Below are 27,575 nucleotides of genomic sequence, written 5' to 3' on the forward strand. Positions count from 1 at the left end.
TCACATGGTTAATAAATTGTATTTTGGGGATTAAAACTCAGGCAAACACAAACATATATTGTTCCTATAACTGTGTAAAGTATTATTTCTTTTACAAATAGCATTCTAAGCAATACAGAGTTCATAAATAAAATAAGGTAGAATAATTTGATATAATCACCTGTGATGGAGGATTTTTCCCCAGATACTGGTGAAGAGGAATTTCCGAGACTTTCTTTAAGGGATGATGATGATAGACTTGTTAACCATGCATCCTGTTTAAAGAAAATGTATTTACTAGTAAGTTTAGTTCTCAAGATTTGTGGGGGGCAATAGGATTATTAAAACTACTTCATAACTCTGAAATCTGCATTATTAGTTTTCTGCTAAACACCAAAAGTAAGTCAAAGGAGGTTATAATATGCTTTACTTTCAAGCCTTTATATCTTGATCATCAATAGGTCACTAAGAGCTATTCCAGTTCTTTAACTGAAACCTCTATGTTTTCAAAACTCCTACTGCTCTAAAATCAAATCTCAGAAATATTTAAGGTAAATATTTGACATGTTTTTCTCTAAGTATATATTTTCCTATAAAGTATAAAGGAAATAGTAGGTAAAAACCCTTAGTTTCAAACAAATATTACTTGTTGACCAAATGAAAGCAATTTATAAAACCAAGTAGACAGTTACTTCCAAATATTTTAGATAAAAAACTACATAGATTTCATACACTTTAGTTTTCCTCAAAATTCCTATATCTGAATTAAAATAATTATTATATATGAAATGAAGTAATTATATTTGTGTATAAATTAAACATCTCTTTATAGAATAATACTCTAGTCTAAAGGTGATGATATTATAATGTAAGAAGTTTGATTTTGTTGCATAGATAATAAATTTTAATTTTCTTTCCCATAATATTTACAAAGAAAATTATATGTCAAAAGCAATAGAGAGAAACCATCTGGGCAGATGGCAGAAGGGCTCAAACACTGGAGTCTACCCTGAGAAGGGAAGATTTACCCAAGGAGACTTACAAGTTAGTAGCCTTTTTCCTGAGGAAATTCCCCCAACTGTGCAGCTTAGTAGAAGGCTGCAGCATTACTAAGCTGGCTTGAGGGGTCAGAAGATAGAGTTTAGGACTAGAAGATCAGGCAATAAATTTGGAGAAGAGCTGCAGAAGGCATGAACCCCAATATCTGCATATAAATCCACCTCAAACACTTGGATCATCTATGCATGGCATGGGAAAGACCTCAGAGGGTCCTGTAAAATCACAGTAGCTAGAAAGTGAAAAATCTAAGCAGAGATTTCAGTCAATGTCCATGGGAAGGGAGACAGAGCTGGGAATTTGTCTAGCCATAATATCTTTGTGCTAGAGCACATGTTCAGAGGAACATAACAGAATCCAGAATCTCTACAACATATCATTCATAATGTTCAGTAGTCAATCAAAATGTTAATAAGTAAAAAAAAAAATGGTGACACATACTCATGAAAACAAACACAACAAAAGCAGTCTATAGTAACCAAGCCAGAGATGACCCAGATGTTGCAATTAGCAAACAAGAACTTTAAAGTAGGGATTATAAATATGTTCAAGCACTTAGGAGGAGATATATACATAGTGGCTGAATAGATAGGGTACCTTATTATTAGATACAGAAAATACAAAAAATACCAATCGAAATTCTAGAGTTGAACACTACTAAAATTAAAAAAAAAAAATCACTGATAGACTTAACAGCACATCAGGAATGGTAGAAAAAGGCAGTGAACTTGAAGACAGAACAATACAACTTAATCTAAAAAAACAAAGGGAAAAAAGATTAAAGAAACATGAAAGAAATTTAGAGATCAGTGAGACATATCAAAAATTTCAATGCGCATGTAATTACAAACAAGAGGGAGGAAAATAAAACAGAAAAAAATTTTAACTTCCCATCTGCATGGAAAATATCAGTTTACAAATCCTGAAATCTTGACAAAACCCAAGCAGGATAAATATAAAGAAAACCACACCTAAGTACCTCATAGTCAAATTGTGGTAATTCAAAGAAAAAAGACTAAACCTTGAAAATAATTCTGAAAGCTGCCAGAAAAAAACAAAACATTGTATAATGAGGATAGCAAAATAAATTTTTGCTGATTTCGTAACAGAAATAATAGAGGCCAGGAACAATGGAAACCTATAAAGAGCTGGGGATAGGAGAAGGAAACTGTCAGCCAAGAAGTGTATATTCAACTAAGCCATCCTTCAAAAATGAAGATAAAGTGAATATGTTTTACATAAGAAAAGACTGAGAGAATCGATCACTGGCAAACCAAGAAATGCAAAAATAAGTTCTTAAGATTGAAGGGAAATAACACTAGAAGGTAATCTGGATCTATAGGAAGAAATGAAGATCCCTAGAAATGGTATATGTATCTAAGAAAACTATAAATGTTTATTCTTTTCTTCTTTTAGTTCTTTAAAAGTCTAAGACAGGGCTTCCCTGGTGGTGCAGTGGTTGAGAGTCTGCCTGCCGATGCAGGGGACACGGGTTCATGCCCCGGTCCGGGAAGATTCCACATGCCACGGAGCAGTTGGGCCCGTGAAACATGGCGACTTGAGCCTGCGCGTCCGGAGCCTGTGCTCCGCAACGGGAGAGGCCACAACAGTGAGAGGCCCGCGTACCACAAAAAAAAAAAAAAAAAAAGTCTAAGAAAAAAAGTTTAAAAGGCTCTTTAAAGAAACGTTATAACTCTGTGTTGTGGAAATTATATCATATGTAGGTATAATATACATGACATCAACAGCATGATGGATGAGGGAGTATATGGAACTATACTGTTACAAGGTTTCTATTTTAAATGTGAAACAATACAGTGTCAACTGTATTGTGATCATTTATAGATGCATTTTGTAATCCATAAGACAACTACTAAAAATATAACGCAAATAGGTATAGTCAAAAGGCAACAGAGAAAACTAATGGAAAACTAAAACCTACGTGATTAACTCTGAATAAAAAGGCAAGAAAGAAGTTATAGAGGAACAACTTCAATTTTAAAAAAATAGATAAAATAAATAGAAAAAAAACAGCAACAAACTGGCCCTAAGTGTACTTACATTAAATGTATATGGACTGGATTTCCCTGGTGGCGCATTGGTTAAGAATCCACCTGCCAATGCAGGGGACACGGGTTCAAGCCCAGGTCTGGGAAGATCCCACATGCCATGGAGCAACTAAGCCTGTGAGCCACAACTACTGAGCCTGTGCTCTAGAGCCCGTGAGCCACAATTGCTGAGCCCGAGAGCCACAACTACTGAAGCCTGTGCACCTAGAGCCCGTGCTCCACAACAAGAGAAGCCATCATGATGAGAAGCCCGCACACCACAACAAAGGGTAGCCCCCTGCTTGCCATAACTAGAGAAAGCCCGTGCAAGCAATGAAGACCCAATGCAGCCAAAAATAAAATAAATAAATTTATTAAAAAAAGTATATGGACTAAACAATCATAAATGGAATAATGGATTCAGAAGTAGATCGCAATTAAAAAGCAGATTGTCGGACTTGATAAAAAAGTAATACCAAACTGCTATTACAAGAGTCATTTAAAGAAAAAGATTGTTTGAAAGGAAAATTATGGAAAAAGTTATACCATGCAAATACTGAAATGTTGAAATGTCAGGCAAAACAAACTGCAAGATATGAAGCATTACCAGAGATACAAAAATTTCATAGGGCTAAATAGGGTCAAGAACTAATAATGATGAATGTGTATGTGTTTAATTACAGAGTCATGGAATGCTGACAGAACAAAAAGGAAGTACAGAGAAATTCACAAACATAATTGGAGATTTTAACACACTCTACTTAGTACATGGCAAATCAACTAGACAAAAATTCAGTAAGAAAGGAGAAGATCTGAATGACACTACCAACCATCTTGACCAAACTGAAATTACAGAACGTTATATCTAACACCTGCAGAACACACATTCTTTGTTAATACAAATGAAACCTTTCACAAGACACACTTAGTCTGGGCCATAAAAAAAAGCCCAACAATTAAAAAAAATGTGAATTCATATAAAATATATTCTTTGATCATAATAAAATTAAATTATAAATTTATGCAAGAATATATCTAGAGAAGATCTAATATGTGGAAATAAAATCATTCACCATAAAATAACCATTTGGCCAAAAAAGAGATCACAAGGAAAATTAGAAAATGTATTTAAAGGAATGATAATGAAAATAAATGGCATCAAAAAAATTGAGTGCTGCTCTCTATTTACAATAGCCCGGAGATGGAAACAACCTAAGTGCCCATCATCGGATGAATGGATAAAGAAGATGTGGCACATATATACAATGGAATATTACTCAGCCATAAAAAGAAACGAAATTGAGCTATTTGTAATGAGGTGGATAGACCTAGAGTCTGTCATACAGAGTGAAGTAAGTCAGAAAGAAAAAGACAAATACCGTATGCTAACACATATATATGGAATTTAAGGAAAAAAATGTCATGAAGAACCTAGGGGTAAGGCAGGAATAAAGACGCAGACCTCCTAGAGAACGGACTTGAGGTTATGGGGAGGGGGAAGGGTGAGCTGTGACAGGGCGAGAGAGAGTCATGGACATATACACACTAACAAATGTAGTAAGGTAGATAGCTAGTTGGAAGCAGCCGCATGGCACAGGGAGATTGGCTTGGCGCTTTGTGACAGCCTGGAGGGGTGGGATAGGGAGGGTGGGAGGGAGGGAGACGCAAGAGGGAAGAGATATGGGAACATATGTATATGTATAACTGATTCACTTTGTTGTAAAGCAGAAACTAACACACCATTGTAAAGCAATTACACCCCAATAAAGATGTTAAAAAAAAAAATTGAGTGCTGCTAATCAGTGCATTAGAGGAAAATTTATAGTTTTCAAAGGTTTTGATAGAAAGGATGAAAAGCTTAAAATGGATGGACACATTTTCTAACTTAAAGGTAAGCAAATTAAACCCAAAGAAAATAAAAGAAAGAAATAATAAAGAGTGAAAATCAATGAAATTGGAAACAAACAACAGAGAAAGCTAACAAAGCCAACACTGGTTCTTTTAACAGAGTTAAAGTTTTAACAGAACTGAGCAATGCCTATCAAAATTTAACAAGAGAGACAGAAAACACAAACTACATATTAGAAATGAAAGATGGAATGTCATGATAATTTTACTGTCATCAAAAGGATAAGGGAATATCACAACCAACTTTATAAATTCAACATCTCAGATAAAGTGGATAAATTTCTAAATAGACATAAATTACCAAACTGATGAGAAAATCTGGATACCAAATATTTATCCCCCCCCCAAAAAAAATCAAACTTAGTGTCAAAGACCTCTCCACAAAGAAAATTCTAGGCCCAGATAATTTCGCTGGTGAATTCTCTCAATTAAGGGGAAAATGATACTAAACTTTTGGTTTCATACCAAACAAACTTTTAGAAAATAAATGAGGAAGAGACATTCCCCAATTCATAGGATACTCACACCTGATAACAACATTATAAGGAAAAAATTATAGTCAACTTCCATAAATATTGATGTAGAAGTCTTAACAAAATATTAAAAAATCAAATCCCACACAAAAATAGTGTACTATGATGGACTAGATTTTATCCCAGGAATAATGAGTTAATTTAACATATAAACATAGATATATATCATCATACACACGCACACACAAATGAAAGGTGGGAAGTGAGGTTGTATCGAGAAAGAAAATGTCACCCTTTCGATACCCAGCTGTGACATTTGCAGGAAGGTAAGGCAATAGAGAGAGAAGTGCAGTGTCATGTGAAAGCTTATACAAAGTTAAAGAGGCTTCAGCATAGTTGAATGTGGATGAAAATAGACTCTTCCGGAGCCAAAGATTATAGACATAGGAGAGAGAAGGGTTGGACAAAAAATAAATGGGAAATCCCTGAAAATGTGGGCTTAAAGAAGATTCAGAGCATGGTCAGGAAAATTTTATAATGAGGAATAAGGAAAATTCAGACTATTAAAAACAGAAGTATCTAAAATACCCAACAAAGATAATAGCTCTACAATATGGGTTATGTTATAGTCATTAAGGTGAACATAGTCTCAAGATCACCCAGCAACATGGAAACACGTCATGACCTAATGTTAAGAGATTAAACCAAAAAGCATGATACAAAACATTGTGAATGTTAAGATGACAAATATTATAAAAACAAGTATAGAAAAACAGCCCAAAAGTGGAGTAAGAATAATGAATATAGTTGTCATTAGGTGATGGGATTATGGGTAGATATTTTCCAATTAAATTTTCTGTCATAATATATGTTACTTTAAAAAGTTTAGGAATACTTTTTTCTTTAATCAAGGGATATAGAATACATCACAAAGAGCAATTAAAGTTAGGTATCACTACCAGTTTGAATAGTGTTCCCTCAAAATTCATGTCTACCCCAAATCTCCGAATGTGATCTTATTTGAAAATAAGGTGTTTGCAGATGGAATTAGTTAAGATGAGAATCTACTGGAGTAGGGCAGACCCTAAATCAATGACTGGTGTCTTGTTTTAGACAAAAGTGAGGGAAGACACAGAGACCCAGGGAAGAAGACCATGGGTTGATGGAGGCAAGGACTGGAGTGACGCAGCTACAAGCCAAGGACCACCAAAGATTTCTGACAACCACCAGAAACTGGAAGAAGCAAAGAAGGATTCTTCCCTAGAGCCTTCAGAGGGAACATAGCCCTGTTCACACCCTGATATTGGATTTCTGACCTCCAGAACTGAGAGAACTTCTGTTGTTTTAAGTCATCTAGTTTGTGGCAATTTGTTACAGCAGCTACAGTGAACTAACACAATATCCACTTGACCAGATGATTTTATTAAACATAAAATAATTGTTTGGTTTTGATAACACCCTCTCTTCACCTGACTTTCAGAACAAATTAGGACATAGCACATTGAAGTCAGGCAGACTTATATCAAATTGCCAGCTTTTCTGGTAAAGCTAACCTGCAGGATAAGAGTGGAATCAGAGCCTACTGTGCTCATGCTTCTGACCTGAATTGGAGAGATTCTTCTGTTTAGTTGTGATACAAAGGACTTCCTCTGTCTGCCTTTGTACCACCTCCCAGGGAGCAGATCTTTCTCACATCAGTAACACAGAGGAGTCAGGAGAAGAAGAAAGAAGCTTAGCCAGTACTGTTTAGTTCCTTTTCTCTGATCTGCTCAAGCAGATTGTGGAGTAGGAATGTTCTTCCCATACTTATCCCTTCTGAAATGTGAGGTGGAACTTCTCTAACCATAGTGAAATGTAAAGACAGGCGGCCAAGTGTTCTTCCCTAATAACAATACACAGTAAACTCCTGATGAAGTCCTGAAGGATCACATCTACATCCCTTCTGGTATATCCCAAAAAATACAGGACTGTGCCGTGAACATTCAGTATACATTTGTTGAGTGATTAAAACCAAATGAATAAAATGACATTGGCCATAAATTATACAATTCAAAGATATGTAAATAAAAACTCTTGCAATTAAAGTGTTGCATAGATTCAAAAAGGCAAGTTTTTTTCACATTTTACTTTCTCTGAAATTGGATGCATCGTATGTTACAGTTTAGCAGTTTTCTTCTTTCTTAGCAGTACATAAAATAATGCTGTATTTTTGCTGTATCTTACGATTGAGTTTTAGATCCAATAAAATATATTTTTAAAAACTTAAAATTATTTCCTTATCAATTGCTGAAGGAATCATGTAACACATACACACATGCACGCTCACACACAAGTATTCTTTTTCTCATAATCAGATGCAAAAACCTGAATTAGAAACACAGTTTAGCAGTAGCGCTAACCTCAGGGTCAAGGTTTTCAGAGAATGCATTTTTCTCAGCTTCTGGTTGTCTGCCATTCAGCCTTGGGAGGAATGAAGGTGCAGAATATGCCTCTAATTCTTCATGGAGGGCAGTGTCTTTGTCTTCTCCTAGCCTGTCTTTCTCCTCCCTGTGGCTGTGCTTTTTCAGCATGCTCCTTGGCCGAGGTGAAGGCTTAAAGTGGTTGTCTGCTTCAAGGCTGCTGTTATTTTCTGCAGAAAAATACAATGTTTTAATGCATTAAATAAAATTTAATACACTAAAAAATACATTTTTAAAATGACTATGGCTTCTCCTACACCGCAGGTGTCACCACACTTCCCTCCTGTGCCCAAGCACCTTGGCTTTCTATCCTGGAGAGTCTAGAAGAAGCCCACACCCTTCTCTACACAGAACTCCAGAAAGTACAAGTAGGTGATAGTTCATAATCAAATAATTTTTTTTAATGGCTGCCATCCTGGAAGTAACTAGTATACTTCACTTTTGTGAGTAAACTCATCAACTCTCATAGTATTAAAAAAAATTTTTTTTTAACAAACAAAACCAAACTGCTTCAGTTTCAGGCTTTATAAAATGAGGCAGTTCATCCATCAAAACCTTTATTGAGTATCTGCTGCCAGGCCCCATACACATCACTCACATTAATGGACCTCAGAATCAAGACACTGGCAATGGCCCTGTCCAAGGATTTTAGAGGTTGGGAAAGGAGACGATTCTAAACAAACAAAATTATAAGACAAAGGTAAGTGCTGTTACATGTATAAAGATGATGTCAGTACAGGGAGTAGAAGAACCAAATATCCCTGGAAGGAGGAACAGACAACTGGATAACTTGTGAGCTGCTGTTCTCTGAGTCCATAAAACCTCTCCAGCAGTTATTAAAATTTCTCAGTTACTATTTCATCACTTCTAAGTTTAAAACAATAATCTAATGCTGGTATACTTCCAGCCCTCAAAACATGATAAGAAACATTTTCCATGAACTTTTCCCTAAATTTTACCTGTTATACATATCCATCTCTCCATTGTTCTACCAATGTATTCTTCTGATGAAACTTCAAAACTGAACTAATTAATACCTTTATCCTTTTTATCTATAAGTCGAGTTATAAATCCTGCTAGAAGATTCTACAACCATAGGTAATTGGAACCACTATAAATGTTTCATTACCAATTTTAGGTATGTCCTAAACTCTGGTCAAATGTCCAATCCAAAATCCAAGAGTCATCTTAGATTCCTCCCTCAAAATCCAAAGAATCACAATACCCTATCCATTCTACTTGCTAAATTTCTCTCTCATTTATCCCACTTTCTACAACCCCACTCTCAGTTCCTCATCCACTCTTGCCTAGATTACTGCCTCAGTGATATTTATAAAACACAAATCAGATCACATCACTCCTCTCCACAAAATTTTTCAATGGCTCCCCATCAGCCAGTCTTACAGAATAAAAAGCTCATTGCCTCTGAACAATATAAAATGTTTCATGGTTTTGTCTCTGGCTACCTGTGCTGCCTCATCACTGACACACCCACTTAGTAATCTGTCCTGAAATGCTGGGCTCACTGTCCTTCTGCAGCTGTGCCACATGCCTCCTGCCACCAGAGCTTGCCACCCAAGCTCTCCCTCTGCCTAGGATGTCCACTTCCTGTTTCTCCTCCTGAAAAATGCTTGCCTGTCTTTGGAACCTCAGTTTAAGCAGAATATTGTATAATGCCTGGTTTTGAGTCATTTTTTTTATTGTGGTAATAACACTTAATAGGAGATCCACCCTCTTAACAAATTTTCAAGTGCATATTACAGTATTATTAACTAAAGGCACAATGCCAAAAGGCAGAGCTCTAAAACTTATTCATCTTGCATAACTGAAACTTCACATCTGTTGACTAGCAACTCTCATTTCTCTCTCCCTCCAGCCCCTCATAACCACCATTCTACACACTCTCTGTATGGGGTTGCCTATTTCAGATATTTCATATTTGAATCTTGTTCTGACACTTATTAGCATTGTAAACTTACACGAATCAGATAACTGTCACACACTCCAGTTTTCCTATAGGTAGAATTAGCTAAGATTTGCTAAAGTTCTCATGGGACTTGAGTAAGATAATACATACAAAGCACACAACACAGTGCCTGACACATGGGAAGTGCTCAATGAATATCAATGATTGTATAGACATTTCCTGTTCTGGTTTGTCCACCACTCCTGTTTTCTTTTTGGGTAGCCTCTCCTCCTTTCTATCCATGTGATTCTGTGGGTTAATAAATATCTCCTCCATACCTCAGTGAGAATGATGGGCATGTGATGTAGCCCTCTCCTTCCTGTGCAGCTTATCACAGAAACTTCATTTCCCCTGACCACAGCAGGCAGTCAGGAGGTCAGGATTTTTCTACTTGGAGTTGGTGGATATGCCTTTAAGGCCATGGAGCTGGAAGGATGTGATTTAGAGACCACTAGTGGCATTCTCTGCTGCCAAGTGAAGGGCTGTCTGAGACAAAGAAACCAAATGACAGAAAAATGGACCAAGGGATGGAATTAATGGGGCAGTGACAGTGCAGGAGAAGAGAATGAGAGGGTCAGGGAGGGAGGACAAAAGTAAAAAGAGAGAATCCTGATGATATAGAAATACCGATTCTCTACACTTAATCACACCTAAAGCAAGGACTTCTGACATCCATGCTCAACACAGGGATAAACTCTTTCCACTGATGTTTGAATTGGGTCATTTGCATCTGAGAGTCCTGACTACAGGTATTATTATTTGTCAGTTATAGCTATTGACACCAGCTCCTCTAGGAAGCCTTCCCTGATGCCCTCAGGTAAATTTAGATGCCCACTTTCCTGTGTTCTTACTATACCTTTTATACACCTTCCCACCAAATTGTAAAGTCTTTGCTATGGTCTGAATGTTTGTGTCTCCACCCAATTCTTATGTTGAAATCTTAACCCCAAAAGTGACGTATTAGGAGGTGAGGTCTTTGGAAGGTGATTAAGTCATGAGGGTAAAATCTTCATGAATGGGATTAATGCCCTTAAAATAATGCTCTACAAAGTTCCTTTGCCCTTTGCACCACATAAAGATACAATGAGAAGCCTGCAACCCGGAAGAGGGCCCTATCCAACCATGTGAGCTCTGTGATTTCAGACTTCCAGCCTCCAGAACTGTAAGAAATAGGTTTCTGTTGGTGATAATCTACCCAGTCTGTGGTATTCAGTTACAGCAGCCCGAACGGCCTAAGACAGTATTGAAGGATTGGTACTAAGTCTTTGTAATGCCACAGTGATAGCTACTATCACAGTGCTTGTAACAGTGAAACATATCGTACCCACAATAAATATGTGGGATAAATAAGATGATCTGCTTATGAACAAATGCTGAATAATAAAATGAATAGTAAAAGCATTTATAGAGTACTTAATTTATGCCAAGATTGCTCTAAGCACTTCAAATACATGAATTTAACTTAATTGCCTCAACCCCCTAGTGGTGGTTCAAATATTGTCTCCCTTTTACAGGTAAATAAAATGAGGAACAAAGAGCTCATGTGCCCATAGTCATAAACTCTAGTTTGTGGGATTAAAGCAGGAGCACCCAGACTCCAATGCTAATGTAGTCAAGGTTCTCCTGCTTTAAAGTTAAAATAAAAACAGCATAACCTGTAAAAATTACTTTCTACAATCACTACCAATGTGACCACTACCTGATAAAAGTGAAAGAGTTTGATTATTGTACTAGTTACAGCAGACAAGCAAGAACAAAGGAAACTTTCAGGTTCTAATATTTTTAGAAAGCATTAAGTGATACTCAGCAATATCTCACCACATTAAAAATATTAAGTTCTAAACTCTATAAGAAAAAAAAGTCTAAAAATTTAGAGAAGAATAAAGCTAAGCTCATTAACCACTTTCCTTCTTTAATGAATGAATTATTCATTTAAACATTCAAATACTTAACGAATTCTACATGCCAGGCACTAACCAGCAGCCTCAAGTTTTTTCTTCAACTTGAATAACCTAGGAATAATGATTTTAATATATTTTATACCAAAATTCCACTTCCAGAAGCATCATCAAGTTTTCAGAAAGAAAAAAAAAATACATCTATACATTATCAAAATGTTTTATTTTACAATCAAATGTAAATGATTACTTGTTTTGGTAATTTTTTTATCCTACATATACTGAATTGCAAATGGTTAATGATTGTTTAAAAATACAGTATTGCACATTTAGAATCCTGAGCTATCTTGTGGTCAAAATACAGTATTTCTCTAGTTATTTTAATTTGTCACAGGTTTTAAAAAAGATATTAAATGGGTGGATTATTGCTGATTATCTACCATAAAGTTCTAATTATGTACTTCTATCTATATCAGACTAATTTTTAGCTTCTATAACATGCTCACATTTTCTTATTAACCTAATGAAAAGCTTTTTAGAATCAGGACAAATAGGATAAACGTAATCCATAAAAATAGGTTTTTAAACTCAACTAAGACTAGGAAACACTGCATATTCTTTCTTGAAGATTTACCGTGCATATGTCTTTATTAACAGTTCCAAGAAGTTCATAAAGAAATTGGTTTAAAATTCCTATAACTCTGTGTTTTCCCCTCAATACCAATGAACAAACTGTGGAACATACTTTGGGAAATGGTGATGTAATGGATTATTCACTCTTTGATTACATTTCCCTTCTCTCCATTTTTGATTTTACTCAGTACACTGGGAAGGTACATTTTAGCAAGTTAATTGTGTTTCATTAGGCCTTGTGCTTACACTTTTGTAGAAGTTTATAGTTTGAGACATACTTCAGTAGATTCTTAAAACAATTCTGTAGGAAAGGAGAGCAGGTTTCCTCCCCCTCCTCATGAAGACAGTGAGGCTTACCCTACGGCTGAGGTCACACATAATTAACTTGCAGTAGTTTTTCCCCTAGTATCCCTGCTTGCTTTATCTTCTCCTCATTTGAAAGTGGATGGAATTGTGGGGGTGGAAAAAGGAGTGTCTGAAATATAGCTTTGCCTAAGGTTACCAGTGCTATTATGTAAAGTATGAAATACTTACCAGTACCATATTTAATGATGATATGAAGGAAAGAGGTTTTTGTGAAGGTTAGCATCAACTACTATTTTTTCTATAGAACATAAAAAGACTGGAAGACTCCAAATCCTTAAACTTCTATGCCCTTGTTTCTGCGTGACAGCCCAAGGGATGTCACAGCAGTTGGTGCCTGCTTCACTCCATCTCTGCTGCACTATGCACAGAGCTCAGTAGAACTGTGAAGAAACTACTGTAATCACACCAGGAACATCCCCACAGAAAATTGAGTTTTAGTGGGTTTTCCTGAGGAACAGAGAAACCAAATGGAGATTCTCTTTTCTTAAGGAAAATCTGGAGGCTTAAACAATGACAGCAACAACACCTGCCCCCACCACCCCCTTCAAATATACAAATGCCAAACAAATATTCTGGCAAATGGCTGTATGGAAATGATTATTGTTTTAAGGACTAGCCCCAATGCTGCTATAACCCTGATGTCTGGAGTGTGAAATGGATTAGAAAGGATTCCATTGTAGTTCCACTGCTAAAAACAAAATTGGAGCTCACAGGCCTAAGCACGGTTGGACCCAGGAGCTTTGGAGCCACAGCTGTGGATAACTGAAGGTACTTTGGCCAGCTATCAGGCACTAGCAGAGATATAAAACTGAACGTACAACTGGACATCAGAACTATGGTTTTTCTCTACAGTTCTATTATTTTTATTTATATCTGTAAAATTGAAAGGTTAAGTCTGATTTTTTTTTCTTAAATATCTACTAGCCACCATATGCAGTGGTTAAGAATCCGCCTGCCAATGTGGGGGACACGGGTTCAATCCCTGGTCTGGGAAGATCCCACATGCCACGGAGCAACTAAGCCCATGCACCACAACTACTGAGCCTGTGCTCTAAAGCCCGTGAACCACAGCTACTGAACCCATGCAGCACAACTACTGAAGCCCGCACGCCTAGAGCCCATGCTCCACAACAAGAGAAGCCACTTCAATGAGAAGCCTGTGCACTGCAACGAAGAGTAGCCCCTGCTCTCCACAACTAGAGAAAGCCTGTGAGCGGCAACGAAGACCCAACGCAGCCAAATATAAATAATAAATAAATAAATAAATAATTTAAAAAATCTATTAGCTACCATATAAAAGTATTTTGTGATTATCTTAAAGTAAATTTTCAAGAAATGCAATTACAGTAACCTAACAAATTACCTGAAGATGCGCTTTTGATTAGAAGAATTCTAGGTTTCGTTTCCATTTTAATTTTCTCTTTTTCAACTTCTTGTTGTTTATTTTGAGATTCAGATAAGGGATTTACAATCATGCCTTTACCACCATCAGGTGCCATCTCATCATTTTTGATAGAGACTACTTGCTCATCTTTCCTCACATCATTGATTGATTTCTTGGTTTTCAAAAAAGACAGTTTCGGAGAATTCTTTTCTTCATCATCTGATGTATGAAAATCATTAATCTTTTTCTTAACTGAATTTTCATCTACTGAGGTGTCAGAAAAATCACCTAAGGAAACTGAAAAACAGAAGAGAAAAAATATTTTCAATAGTGTATTTTAAAGTTTTAAAGATTACATCAATCAAAAAGATTACCTTAAAGACTGGAAATGAATTTACAACTGTGAATAGATTTGCAGCCCTAAAAAACAGCGAACTTTGGCAGGTTTTATTGGCATTAGTAAAATAAAAATTTCAGTTTCATTAATTTATTCAAAACATACTTATCGAGTATGAATAGTTTGTCAAGCCAAGCACTGTGCTTGCTCTGAGAAAACTCCTTCAAAATTTCTTCAAAGTAATAATCAGCCAGGGACATTTAAATTAGATTTTGGACTGTAAAGCTTTTCTTTTGTTTATCAAAAACTTCATAAAACCAACAATATTTGTAAATGGAAGAATTTGCTAATAATGTTTTTTCATAAAAATTTTGGAAATGCAATTCCATCCATACCACAGTATTAGATTTTACTATGAGAAGAATAATAAAGAATGCTTAACCGAACTATAAAGCAATGATTTAACTATTGTTCTGATTACTTTTACAGAGAACATTGAGAGTTATTCACTGAAAGTATAAAACACTGAATTTCAAGTTTAGAATTTTGTATGTTTATCCTGAAATGTAAAATATTAATATTTTACATAATCAAAAGAAACCAAATTAACCATACAATACTGATATATTGGGTTTTTTAAACTGATTCCCTTTCATAGCCAAAAAACCCTTGATTTATAAAAAGCATTATAAAAGTGATCCTAACGTGCACAAAGTTTAGTTCTATGGGCCCTAGTTATTACCTCATAGGGTTGACCTTAAAGATGAACTTGTTATCTCCAATATGGTTTACCACAAACAAGCAAATCTGCTGTCAGTTAAATTTTATTTTCATACATACATTCAGAAAAAAACCAAGGACAATCATACAACTTCTTTAAAATTAAGAGTGGCTTTTTATTCATTAAAAAGTTGGAGATCTAAAACCTGTGAATTCATAGGTATTATTTTAACATAGTGATTTTTTTTTCAGGGTTGGGCTAAACCTAACTAAAGAAGCAAAAATAAGAGAAGTGGTTTACTTTCCCATGTTCTCACATACCAATCTCATCACTGTCAAAGTCATCTGAGTATTCAGAACTTCTTTGTCTGGCTGAGCGAGCTGTAATTGCTTTTATTAGTTCATCCTGAAATGAGATAACTGAAATCAATTTCTACCCAAATGTGGAGGTCTCATATATTGAATTAATTCTTTAAACAAATAATGCTTGATTAGTAACTGCCTTAAAACTTAGGTTTCATTCATTTAACAGATATTCACTGAAAGCCTACCTTATGCCATGCACCCAACCCTTAAGACTCAATGCAGAACATCACAGACAATTCCTTTCCTCATGGACCTTTGGGTTAAATTAAAGAAGACAGACAACACCAAGCAAATGAATCGAAGGACTCAACTTAGGGTTCATTATAAATTGGCATTATGGAAGAAACTGGTATTCTTTATGATCTTTTGTTTCAGCGTATTGCTGTTAACAGATGTAATCAATACTGCAAATTTAGAGGCTGAGTTCAAAATTGTAGTGACTGGACAGAGAAAGCCTAAATGTTATAATGTTACACCGGGGGGGGGGGGAACATTTTTTATATGAAAATGGCAATTAGAAACTGCTATTCAACTTTTAAAAGCTAATTTAACTTTTAATATACTAAGAACCTAGTATTGAGTTTAGTTTGGTAGTCTTAAAGCCACAAAGAAGAGTTGGTAATACTGGAGCCCAAATACAATCATCTGAAAAATTTCAAAAGAAACATAGATTTACTCCAGCTTTACATAGGACTGTTGTATTGAATAGAAGCACTTTCAAGTCCAATATTCCCAATACAGTGTTTACCTTTTAAAATTATTCAAAATAAAAATACTTTACCTGGAAAGTAGTTCTTTTGGTGACTTTTGGACTCTTTGTATATGCCAAAGTTGTGTTAAAAACTTCATCAGACATCATCTAATTTTATAAAATGGCTAACAAATGATAGGGATAATTCAACCTCTGATGGTGGCTGAAATATATAAAAAACAAATCAGACTTTTTTGCATGCTTGAAAATTTCCATTACTACACTTAGTACTCCCTCCCTGCCCCCAAAGCCAAACAAAAACCAGAAAAGCATCATATGAACATTGAGCTATATCTTCACTTTTAAGTAGCAGAGTAATAAACAGAGTTTTTGTAAAGAAAAAGCAAATTCTACTATCAAACTTGTTTTCAGAAAAATAAAATTCAAACTGAAGTTATCCAAAAATATTTCTACAATTATTTTATTATCCTAAATAAGTTTTACAATTATTGCACTCATTTAAATAATGAGTGCAATAGGTTGTTGCCAATTAAAATAGAAACTTTTTCACCTCTCTTCCATTCAAAAAGTATAATATAGCCTACAAAACAGCCATACTTATTTAAAAGGCTACCAAGAAGACGACTGTCAGCATAAAGCACAGCAACGTTCCCCAACCTTTTTGGCACCAGGGACCAGTTTCGTGGAAGACAATTTTTCCACAGATGGTGGGTGGGGGGAATTGTTCGGGCGGTAATGCAAGCGATGGGGAGCGACGGGGGGCGGCAGATGAAGCTTCGCTCACTCGCCCGCCGTTCACCCACTGCTGTGCGGTCCGGTTCCTGGTTCCTAACAGGGGTCTGCGGCCTGGGGTTGGGGACCCCTGAAGTACAGAAGTCCCCTACATACCAATGAGTTCCATTCCGAGATTGTGTTTGTAAATCCAATTTGTTCGTAAGTCCAACAAATTTAGCCTAGGTACCCAACAGTAGTACAGTACAACAACTAGCATATAGGCGCCGGCATCAGGTGAACAGGCAAGAAGAGTTACTGACTGGAGGAGGGAGAGGTGGTGGGAGATGGCAGAGTTGAAGGATTGTCAGCAATAGGAGACGGAGGGCAAGCTGCAATTTCACTCATGCCTGACGTTGATGGCACATGTTCTGCTTCCTGGCTGCATTCAATTCTATCTACCCTCTTGCTTCCGGGCATCCTGGGCTTGAAATAAAGATACTGAACTACTGTGCCCTATACAGTACTGTACAGTAAAGTACACAAAAGTACAACCACTTGTAGAGGACGCACACACGTGACAGTGTACACCATACACGTGAACTAACGTACGTGATTGGACGTGAGAACGCAGGTTCGAATCTTTTAAAGTTCGCAACTTGAAGGTTCATAGGTAGGGGAATTAGTGTACATAACTAAGAACATCACCATTTTTTAAAAAAAGTTTACATACAGTGCTGGGAAAGAAAAAGATCGTAAATAGTGATATTTTTCCAGCCACTCTTCCCTCTCACAAGTGTTGAAATACTATTAGATAAAACAAAAAGGGCTTCCCTGGTAGCGCAGTGGTTGAGAGTCCGCCTGCCGATGCAGGGGACACGGGTTCGTGCCCCGGTCCGGAAAGATCCCACATGCCGCGGAGCAGCTGGGCCCGTGAGCCATGGCCGCTGAGCCTGCGCGTCCGGAGCCTGTGCTCCGCAACGGGAGAGGCCACAACAGTGAGAGGTCCGCGTACCGAGGAAAAAAAAAAAAAAAAAAAGGAAGCTTCTGCGATGGACTGCATTAAAATCTCTGTTAAATGGTCCTGTGGACGTTTCCAGTGTTCCAGGCAGAGGCTGCTCACCCTCCCCGCCGCCCTCAGCAGCGCGGGGCGGGGGACTGCTCTGGCCCGGCCAGATGGCCCCCTGTCCCTGCCCGCTCTGCCCCGTGTCGCCGACCAAGCACCCGTCGGTGCACAGCCGAGCGCCGCCTCCACCCCGATTCTCCACAACCCCCAAGTCCCGCGGTCTGTACTCACTCTGCATTTCTGCGGATGTCTCCTCGCGACCGGAGGAACCAGCTGTTGGCCCCTCTCCTGGGCCTGCGCCTGGCTGCTCTCTGAGACCAACTCTGCAGCGAGCGAGGAGGCGGTACTAAGAACGCAGGTGGGAAGCGGTTGCTAGGAAACAGCGTCTCCGGGAGGAAGTGACATACCGCGCCGCAGGTCTCTCGGGTACCTAACACCGCCCTACAGCCCGCCGTGTCACTGGTGCGACCGCCCAGACGAAGGAAATGACATCAGCCCTGTGGGTCTGGGGAGAAGGGTGCTTTATAGGCCGCCTGTGCTTCAGTCATTACCTAGGAGACAGGACCTGTCCAGCTCCCACCTGCGAGCTGAGAGCTGGCGCTTGTCAGTGGAGTTAGGATCTTCAGCCGCACAAAGCACATCCATCGTTCGTTTTGCCACAGTTGTTACAGACATGAAGTTCTGTGAATCGTAGTAGTGTACTAACGGACTAGTGCACTGACAGATGGGACAGAATAGCAAGACAGAGACGTTTGCAGGCTCAGGAGTCAAACTGCGCGTTTGAATCCTGGTGCACCTCCCTCTGTCCGTGTGACATCGTGCAAGTTAACGTCTGTACACCCCAGTTTCCTCTTCTGTAAAATAAATAAATAAAGATAATAATATTAATAGCCACCTTAATAGCGTTGCTGTCAGTACTGAATGAAATCATGCAGATGGAATACTTGGAAGAGTGCCTGGGATTGCATTCTGTCAATGTTAGATACTCTCTTTGTGCAACTCAGCCACAAAGGGCCTGGATAGAAGTCATCCCTTGTCGACACAGCTGAAAACCCATTCCAAATGTTTCTTTAATGTAAAGTTCTCCGCTTTGTATATGTACTCAGTGGATAATCTGGCTAAAATCAAACCAGTCCACAAAATGATCTAATAGGCAGAGGACTGTGTGCTGATAAGGTAACCAAAATCAACACCACTTAATTAGGATAGGTAATCCTTAAACAAATACTTTTCTTTAAAGACTTTAAAATAACAAGGATTTCTACTTTTTTTTAATTTAAAAGAAGCTCGATCCTAAATTGTCTGAATGCAGTTATTATTCACTGACAAGTAATTAAACTTGTTCCTAGTATTTTTCCCGACTCTGAAATTTATTTTCACTTGTTCAACAATTATTTATAAACAAATCACATTGAGATATAAGTTTAATAAATCAATGTGTTGAAAAACCAAATGTGCATAACAAGAAATACGAAATTTAGTGTAAAAAAACAGCCTATGCTTTTAACTATGTGCAGTGCAATTTTTTAAATACTACATTCAGTTTATGCGCAACTTGTCCTTGTTTGAAAAACTCAGTTTGATCAACATTTGCTTAACTTTGATGTTTTCAAACATTTTTGGATGTCTGCATCAAAGATTTTTCATTCACCACATACTGTTAACTTTCTGACCCATATAAGTTATTAACCAACAAATATGATTCCATCATAGTACCTGTGTCCACAAGGAAAGGACAATGTCCACATTTTCCTTATATGTGAAGTACTAATTTGCTTATGTTGAAATAGTTATATTCATTCAAAATGCTCTGTTCATTTTTTCATCCATTTGGCTAATATAGTTTTCACTTAGATACGGCTTAAGAAAATAAAATTCAAAAAGATATTAATAAAAAGAGCTTTAAGGAAAGAGTCTATCTTTTTTTACAGAACCCACTAGATTTTATTTTTAACTTAATTCAAAATAATTAATACAGGATATAAAAGCTATGCCATACGTAGCTATAGTAAATAAGACAGTTAACCTGAACTAGTTAATTTCTCACAAGCCCTAAGGCACAATGTCTTTCCACTATTATGTTAAGCAGCAGAATATTATGCATTTTATAAATATTTTCAGGTAGCTTCAGTATAATAATGTTAATAACAACATTATATAAACCTGAATTAATAGCATGATGTTTTCTGATGTATAGTTTGCAATAAATAACTGTTGAATGAATGAATGAAATCAAGAATAAACAAATAGCATTTAAAGCTGAAAAATAATTTTTGAAACATTCCTATAAAAGCTCATGGATACTCAAGAAAATGAAAACACTCCAACACACAAAATTTCAGTAGCTTATGTAATATTTTCTCTATGTTTCACTTTTCTAATATGTATTTGACCACAGAAGTATTTGCCTAGCAAACTTTTTTGAGTTTACTACTCTTTTCATTTCCAAACTTTGCCTTCATTCATTCATTCAATAAGTAAGTATACCCATAACATTTTGGGTCAGATTTGGTGAGTTCCAAGGGTAAAGCAGACTACGTCCCTGCCTGGGGATCCCGTAGACTAGAGAGAGCTGGAAGGCTGGGTAAACACATAATGACTGTACACTGTGAGAATTTCTCTATAGGAATACAAAGTAAGAAGCTCTGAAGAGAGAAAAATTCTTCCTGGAGGTTCTAAAGAGTTTTCCCAGAGAAAGTGAATTCAAGTTGATTAATGAATTTAGGAGATAAGGAGGGATTTTAAGCAGAGGAAATGGTCTATGAATATGGAGGCTAACACTGTTCTATCTGAGGGGCAAGGAGGGGAGTGAGAAGCTCCACTTCCAGATCAAGAAGCAAATGAAAAGTGACTCTTCTTCAAAATTTCCCTGCCTTCACAAGAACAGGCAAATTGTTAAGTCTTCTGACGGGCAGTTAGAGAAAACTGATCTTGTACTCACAGGCAGCGCTGGTTGAAAACATACAGCACGTGTCTAACATCTTGAGAAGTATGCTACAAAAGCAAATCCCTCTGGGTGTCAATTGATAAAGATTATATTTGCATTAAACATTGAATGCCTGTGTTGGCAGAGGATAGGAGAAAGAGTCCAGATTCAAGTGCACTTACCAATCAATACCAGGGCCGATTTGTGGGAGAAGAACAGCAAGAAGCTTATAGAAGGTGAATATCAGAATCTTGAAGAAAGACAAACATGACGAACTACACTGGCCATCTTTAGTCAAATATAGCAGTATGTATTTTGGGGCTGTTAAGCAGACATACATGAATACAGCAGGAGAAGCATGATTCCTCATAATTCGAACTCAGAAGCTGTAATTCAAACAAGTACCTACAGGGCGATTTTTTCCCCCATGTTAGTTTACAACTGCATTCAGCTAAGAGGTGCAAAGGTGACTTGGAGAGAAAGCACTTCCACTGCCTAAACAGGCTTGTGTTCTGTGCAGTAATCCTATGTGTCTTCTGAAAGCGAGAGGAAAGGAATTTCAGGCATGATGTACTTTTTCTGTAAAAAAACAAAACAAAACAAATCATTCCCAAAGGAAGTAGGACTTCGTGAATTGTTCCTGAACTCAGCAATATTCTTGCATCTCCAGCTAAATGAAGAGACAGACTTAGGTTAATTTCCTAGGGTGACTAGAAATGAATGCCTTTAAGACTGTTGCAAGGCTTGCATCCTACTGGGTAAAACATATGGAGTTTTGCAAGCTACTAGGAGGAACGGGAGAACATACCAAAGACTGGGAGACCGACCTTAGGCCAGTGACCAAGAGATGAAAGCATTGGGGAAGGACTGGTCTTTTCGAGACTTATATGGGCCACAGTTGAAATGCTTCTCCATAAGGTGTTTGACCAAGAATGGTTAAGACACAAGTTTTCACCCCTCCTAGCAGAAACAGATTCCTCCCCTATGTACAAGGCCTTTCTTCACACCCACGTGTACCAAGGCCAGGCACGGACGTTTCAGTGAAGAGTAATATTAGGAAGGATGGAATACCCAGTGCAGTTAGAGGTCTGGTGATGTTCAGCTGAGCACTGCCAAGGGTGGTATGAAATGGCAAGTGAAACCGTTTGTGAAAACAATTCGTAGGAAGAGGCTTTGGGTTACCAGGTTAGACCTGTCTCTCTTCCACGGAGAGTAGGGCTTACTTACTGTCTATAGCAGAGAAAGTCTAGGTGCAGAGACCTTTCCTTAGGTGGATGATCAAATGGAAGTCAAGTGCATGCGGAGCCCTGTTAAAGGGACAGCCAAGCAAGATAAGAGGAGTCACTTGAAAAATGCACTCGTCTTAGGGTAGCTGGTACAAGCAACCACTGTGTGAAATCTGTATCCTGCGAGCCACGGGTAGTCGGATGCATGATAGATACCTGAAATTTCACACATTGTATTGATTCACCACGTGAAACTCTTCGGTCACACCGGAAACAGGCTACTATTCGTCTGACAGCCTGCACTACAACAGTTTCCTCAGCTTAGTTTATAGCTGCCTTCAGGTAAGAGATGCAAGCCTGAGTTGGCTAGAAAGCATTTCCACTATTAAAAGGCCCGTATTCCGACCAGTAAATATTTTTGTCCTCTCAAACTGAGACGAAAGGAATTTCATTAATGGTGTACTGTCTCTGTCAAAGAGTCACCACCAGAGGAAGCAGGGTGTGAAAATGGTTGCAGAGTTCTGAAATACTCTTCGTCTTCAGCCGAATGACGAGAAGGGCTCAGCTTAGTTTCCTAGTGTGACGAGAGGCAAATGCCTTTAAGTTTGTATGAAAGACTGATGTCCTACTGGTAAAACATATGTGAGTATACCTAGCCACAAAGAGGATGGCTGAGAAGACACTAACCTCTGTGGAGACGCACTTTCGCACTTGGATAACGAGAGAAGAGCTGTAGGTGTAAGACATGCATCTGCTGCTTCTATGGCCTAAACTGAACACCCTCCTCCCTGTGGTATTTAACTGAGAATGAGAGGCAAAAGTGTACAACCAGCCAAAGAGAAGTAGCTTCCTTTCTGAAGCAGAAAGCCTTTCTGCAATGCTATGTGAAGGGCCTTGTGTTCCAGGTGGGTGAGAAAAAGGTAATGTTACAGAAGGAAAAAATCGCAGTGTGCATGGAGACCAAGCAGTGCCCAGGGGAGTTTTACCAACGGCAGCTTTCATTGCGAAAGTTGACAGTTTAGTGGAAGTATTTGAAAGGCCGAATCCTTAGTGTTACTTGGTTAGACCTGTCTCTCTTACACAGAGAGAAGGGCTTGCTTACTGGGTACTGCAGGGAAAGACTAGGTGCAGATACCTCTCCTTAGGTGGATGATCAAAAGAAATTCAAGTGCATGGGGAGCCCTGTTAAAGGGACAACCGGGCAAATTAAGAAGAAGCACTTTAAAAATGCATTCATCTCAGCATACACGATAGAATCGTCTAGAGTGAAGGCTGTGTGAAATGTGTATCCTATGAGCTGTTCTCCAAAGGCCACGGGTGAGTCTGATGCACGCTAGATCTCAGAAACTTCACACATTGTATTCATTCACCTTTTGAAACTCTTCGCTCACTTCCAAATAAGGCTACAACCCCTCTGGCAGGCCTACACAATGACGGTTTCCTCACGTTAGTTTGTATCTGTAAGAGGGGCAAGGGTGAGTTGGCTAGAAAGCGTTTCCACTGCCTTAAAAGATCTGTATTCCAACCAGAAAACATTTTTGTCTTTTCAAATTGAGAAGAAGGGAAATACGGGCACTGTGTGCTGTCTCTGTCAAAGAGTCATCCACAGAGGGAACAGTGTGTGAGAATGGTTGTAGAGTTCTGCAATACCCTTCATGTCAGCTGAATGACAAAAAGCACTCAGCTTAGTTTCCGAGGGTAACTACAGGCAAATGCATTTTACTTTTTTTGAAAGGCTGGTGTCCTACTGGTAAAATACATGTGCGTTTTCAAGCCAAAATAAGGATGGTTGAGAAGACACCAACCTCTGTGGAGATGGACTATCGTGCTTGGATCACGCTAGGAAAGCTGCAGGCATAGGGCTTTGGTCGCTGCTGCTTCTAGGGCCTAACCTGAAGACGCTCCTCCCGGTGGTATTTAACTGAGAATGGTAGGGAAAAACCTTCAACCTGCCACAAAGAAGTACCTTCCTTTCTGAAGCAGAAACTCTTTCTTCAACGCTATATGAAGGGCCTTCTCTTCCAGATGGCTGAGAAAAAGATAATATTACAAAAGGAGAAATTCACACTGTTCGTGGAATCCTGGTGATGCTCAGAGGAGTTTTGCCGAGGGTAGATTTCATTGTGAACGTTGACCGTTTGGTGGAAGCATTTGCAAGGGCCAAGTTTAATGTTGCCTGGTTAGACCTGTCTCTCGTACACGGAGAGTAGGACTTGCTTACTGGATACTTCAGGGAAAGTCTAGGGGCAGAGCCATCGCCTTAGGTGGAGGATCAAGTGCAAGGGGAGCACTGTTAAAGGGACAACGAGGCAAGATAAGAAGCAGCACTGTCTCAGCGTAAAAGGTAGAAGCGTCTAGAGTGAAGACTGTGAAATGAGTATCCTACGAACTGCACTCCGGAGGCCAAGGGTGAGTCTGATGCAAGCGAGATTTCAGGAATTTCACACATTGTATCGATTTGGCTTTTGAAACTCTTGGGTCACTTTGGAATAAGGCTACAATTCCAGCTTGCATACACTCTATTGCAGAGAAAGTCTAGGGAGCAGCACTCTGTCCTTTGGGGGATGACCATGTGGAAGTCAAGTACCTGGGGAGCTCTGTTAACTCGACAGTCCAAGCAAGATGTGAAGAGCCACTTGAAAACTGCACTCATCTCCGTGTACCCGGTAGAAGCAACCGCACTGTGAAATTTGTATCCTGCGAGCTGCTCTCCTTAGGTCATGGGTGATTCGGAGGTGTGCTCGCTTTTAGAAATTTCACACACTGTATTGATTCGGCATGTGAGACTCCTCAGTCACAATAACACAGGCTACTATTCGCCCGGCAAGCCGGCACTACAACGGTCTCCTCTCGTTAGTTTATAGCTGCCTTCAGGTAGGAGGTGCAAGCCTGAGTTGGCTAGACAGTGTTTCCTCTATGTAAAAAGGCCCGTTTCTGGAGCAGTAAACATTGTTGTCCTGTCACATGGAGACGAACAGGATTTCGCTCACGGTGTACTGTCTCTGTCATGGAGTCCCCACCAGAGGAAGCTGGGTGGGTGGGTGAAAAGTTGCAGAGCTCTGAAATACACTTCGCCTTCAGCCGAAAGACAAGAAGCGCTCAGTTTACTTTCCTAGGGTGAGTAGAGGCAAATTCCTTTAGTTTGCATGAAAGGCTGGTATCCAACTGGTAAAATATATGTGAGATTTCCTAGCCAGAAGGAGGACGGTTGAGAAGACAACGACCTCAGTGGAGAGGGACTTTGTGCTTGGCCTCAAGCAAGGAGAGCTTCAGGTATAGGGCTTTGGTCGCTGCTGGTTTTATAGCTTAAGCTGAACACCCTCCTCCCTGTGGAATTTAACTGAGAATGACGGGAAAAAGCATTCCAGCTGCCAAGGAGAAGGACTTTTCTTCCTGAGGCAGAAAGCCTGTTTGCAATGCCATGGGAGGGGCCTTGCTTCCTGGTGGGTGAGAAAAAGGTAATGTTACAGAAGGAGAAATTGCCACTCTCTGTGGAGCCCTGGCGTTGCTCAGAGTTTTGCTGAGGGCAGCTTTCATTGGGAACGGTGACCACTGGTGGAATCATTTGAAAGGCTGAGTCTTTAGTGTTACCTGGGGAGACCTGTCTCTCTTACACAGAGAGTAGGGCTTGCTTCCTGGGGACTGCAGGGAATTCTACGTGCCGAGCCCTCTCCTTAGGTGGATGATCTAATGGAAGTCAAGTGCGCCGGGCACCCTTAAGGGCACAACCAGGCATATTAACAAGAGGCACTTGAAACCTGCACTCACCTCAGTGAGCACGGTAGCATCGCCGACAGTGAAGGATGTGTAAAATGTGCATCCTACAAGCTGCTCTCCGAAGGCCATGGGGGAGTCTGACGCATGCTACGTCTCAGAATCTTCACACATTGGGTTGAATCGGCTTTGGAAACTCTTCGGTCTCTTTGAATAAGGCTAAAATTCCACTGGCAATGCTACATTACAACGGTTTCCTCACGTTACTTTGCACCTAGGACAGATGGTGAAAGCAAAGCTATACAGACAAAATCTCACACAGAAGCATATACATACACACTCACAAAAAGAGGAAAAGGGAAAAAAATAATCTATCTTGCTCCCAAAGTCCACCTCCTCAATTTGGAATGATTCGTTGTCTATTCAGGTATTCCACAGATGCAGGGTACATCAAGTTGATTGTGGAGCTTTAATCTGCTGCTTCTGAGGCTGCTGCGAGAAATTTCCCTTTCTCTTCTTTATTCACACAGCCCCCAGGGCTCAGCTTTGGATTTGGCCCCTGCGTGTAGATCGCCTGAGGGCATCTGTTCTTCACTCAGACTGGACGGGGTTAATGGAGCCGCTGATTCGGGGGATCTGGCTCACTCAAGCTGCAGGGACAGAGGGGTACGGATGCGGGGTGAGCCTGCGGCGACAGAGGCCGGCGTGATGTTGCACCAGCCGGAGACGCGTCGTGCATTCTCCAGGGGAAATTGTCCCTGGATCACGGGACCCTGGCAGTGGCGGGCTGCAGAAGCTCCCGGGAGGGGAGGTGGGGATAGTGACCTGTGCTCGCACACGGGCTTCTTGGTGGCTGCAGCAGAAGCTTTAGCGTCTAATGCCCGTCTCTGGGGTCCGCGCTGATAGTCGCGGCTTGCGCCCGTCTCTGGAGCTCCTCTAAGCGGTGCTCTTAATCCCCTCTTGTAGCGCACCAGGAAACAAAGAGGCAAGGATAAGCCTCTTGTCTCTTCGGCTGCTGCAGACTTTTCCCGGACTCCCTCCCGGCTAGCCTTGGCGCACTAACCCCTTCAGGCTGTGTTCACGCCACCAACCCCAGTGCTCTCCCTGGGGTGTAAGCTCCGAAGCCCAAGCCTCAGCTACTAGCCCACGCCAGTCCTGGCGGGTGAGCAGACAAGCCTATCGGGCTGGCGAGTGCTGGTCGGCACCTATCCTCTGTGTGGGAATCTCTCCGTTTTGCCCTCCGCACCCCTGTTGCTGTGCTCTCCTCCAGGGCTCTGAAGCTTCCCCCCTCCACCACCTGCAGTCTCTGCCCTCGAAGGGGCTTCTAGCGTGTGGAAACCTTTCCTCCTTCACAGCTCCCTCCGACTGGTGCAGGTCCCACCCCTATTCTTTTGTCTCTGTTTTTTCTTTTTTCTTTTGCCCTACCCAGGTACCTGGGGGAGTTCGTTGCCTTTTGGGAGGTCTGAGGTCTTATGCCAGCGTTCAGTGGGTGTTCTATAGGAGCAGTTCAACGTGTAGATGTATCTCTGAGGTATCCGTGGGGAGGAAGGTGATCTCCGCGTCCTACTCTTACACGATCTTCTCCTGTCTCTAACTTCTAATTTCTGGTAGGAGCAGATATCTGCCA

The 27,575-nt window shown here is 39.6% G+C and overlaps 1 protein-coding gene across 1 annotated transcript in view; it reads right to left on the bottom strand.

Moving 5' to 3' along the window:
* LOC307185772 (microtubule-associated protein 9-like) overlaps nucleotides 1-27,575 on the bottom strand; it is a 47,199-nt gene that overhangs the window by 17,391 nt on the left and 2,233 nt on the right. The window contains exons 2-8 of the mRNA XM_079920282.1: nucleotides 19,799-27,569; nucleotides 18,314-18,936; nucleotides 16,375-16,507; nucleotides 15,549-15,633; nucleotides 14,150-14,467; nucleotides 7,864-8,093; nucleotides 161-254 (exon numbers count right to left, since the gene is read on the bottom strand). Of these exons, the coding sequence (XP_079776408.1) occupies nucleotides 161-254; nucleotides 7,864-8,093; nucleotides 14,150-14,467; nucleotides 15,549-15,633; nucleotides 16,375-16,452 (805 nt within the window). The 5' untranslated portion in view covers nucleotides 16,453-16,507; nucleotides 18,314-18,936; nucleotides 19,799-27,569. The remainder of the gene's footprint in view (nucleotides 1-160; nucleotides 255-7,863; nucleotides 8,094-14,149; nucleotides 14,468-15,548; nucleotides 15,634-16,374; nucleotides 16,508-18,313; nucleotides 18,937-19,798; nucleotides 27,570-27,575) is intronic.

This window comes from Stenella coeruleoalba, assembly GCF_951394435.1.
Source record: "Stenella coeruleoalba genome assembly, chromosome: 4".
NCBI lineage: Eukaryota > Metazoa > Chordata > Mammalia > Artiodactyla > Delphinidae > Stenella > Stenella coeruleoalba.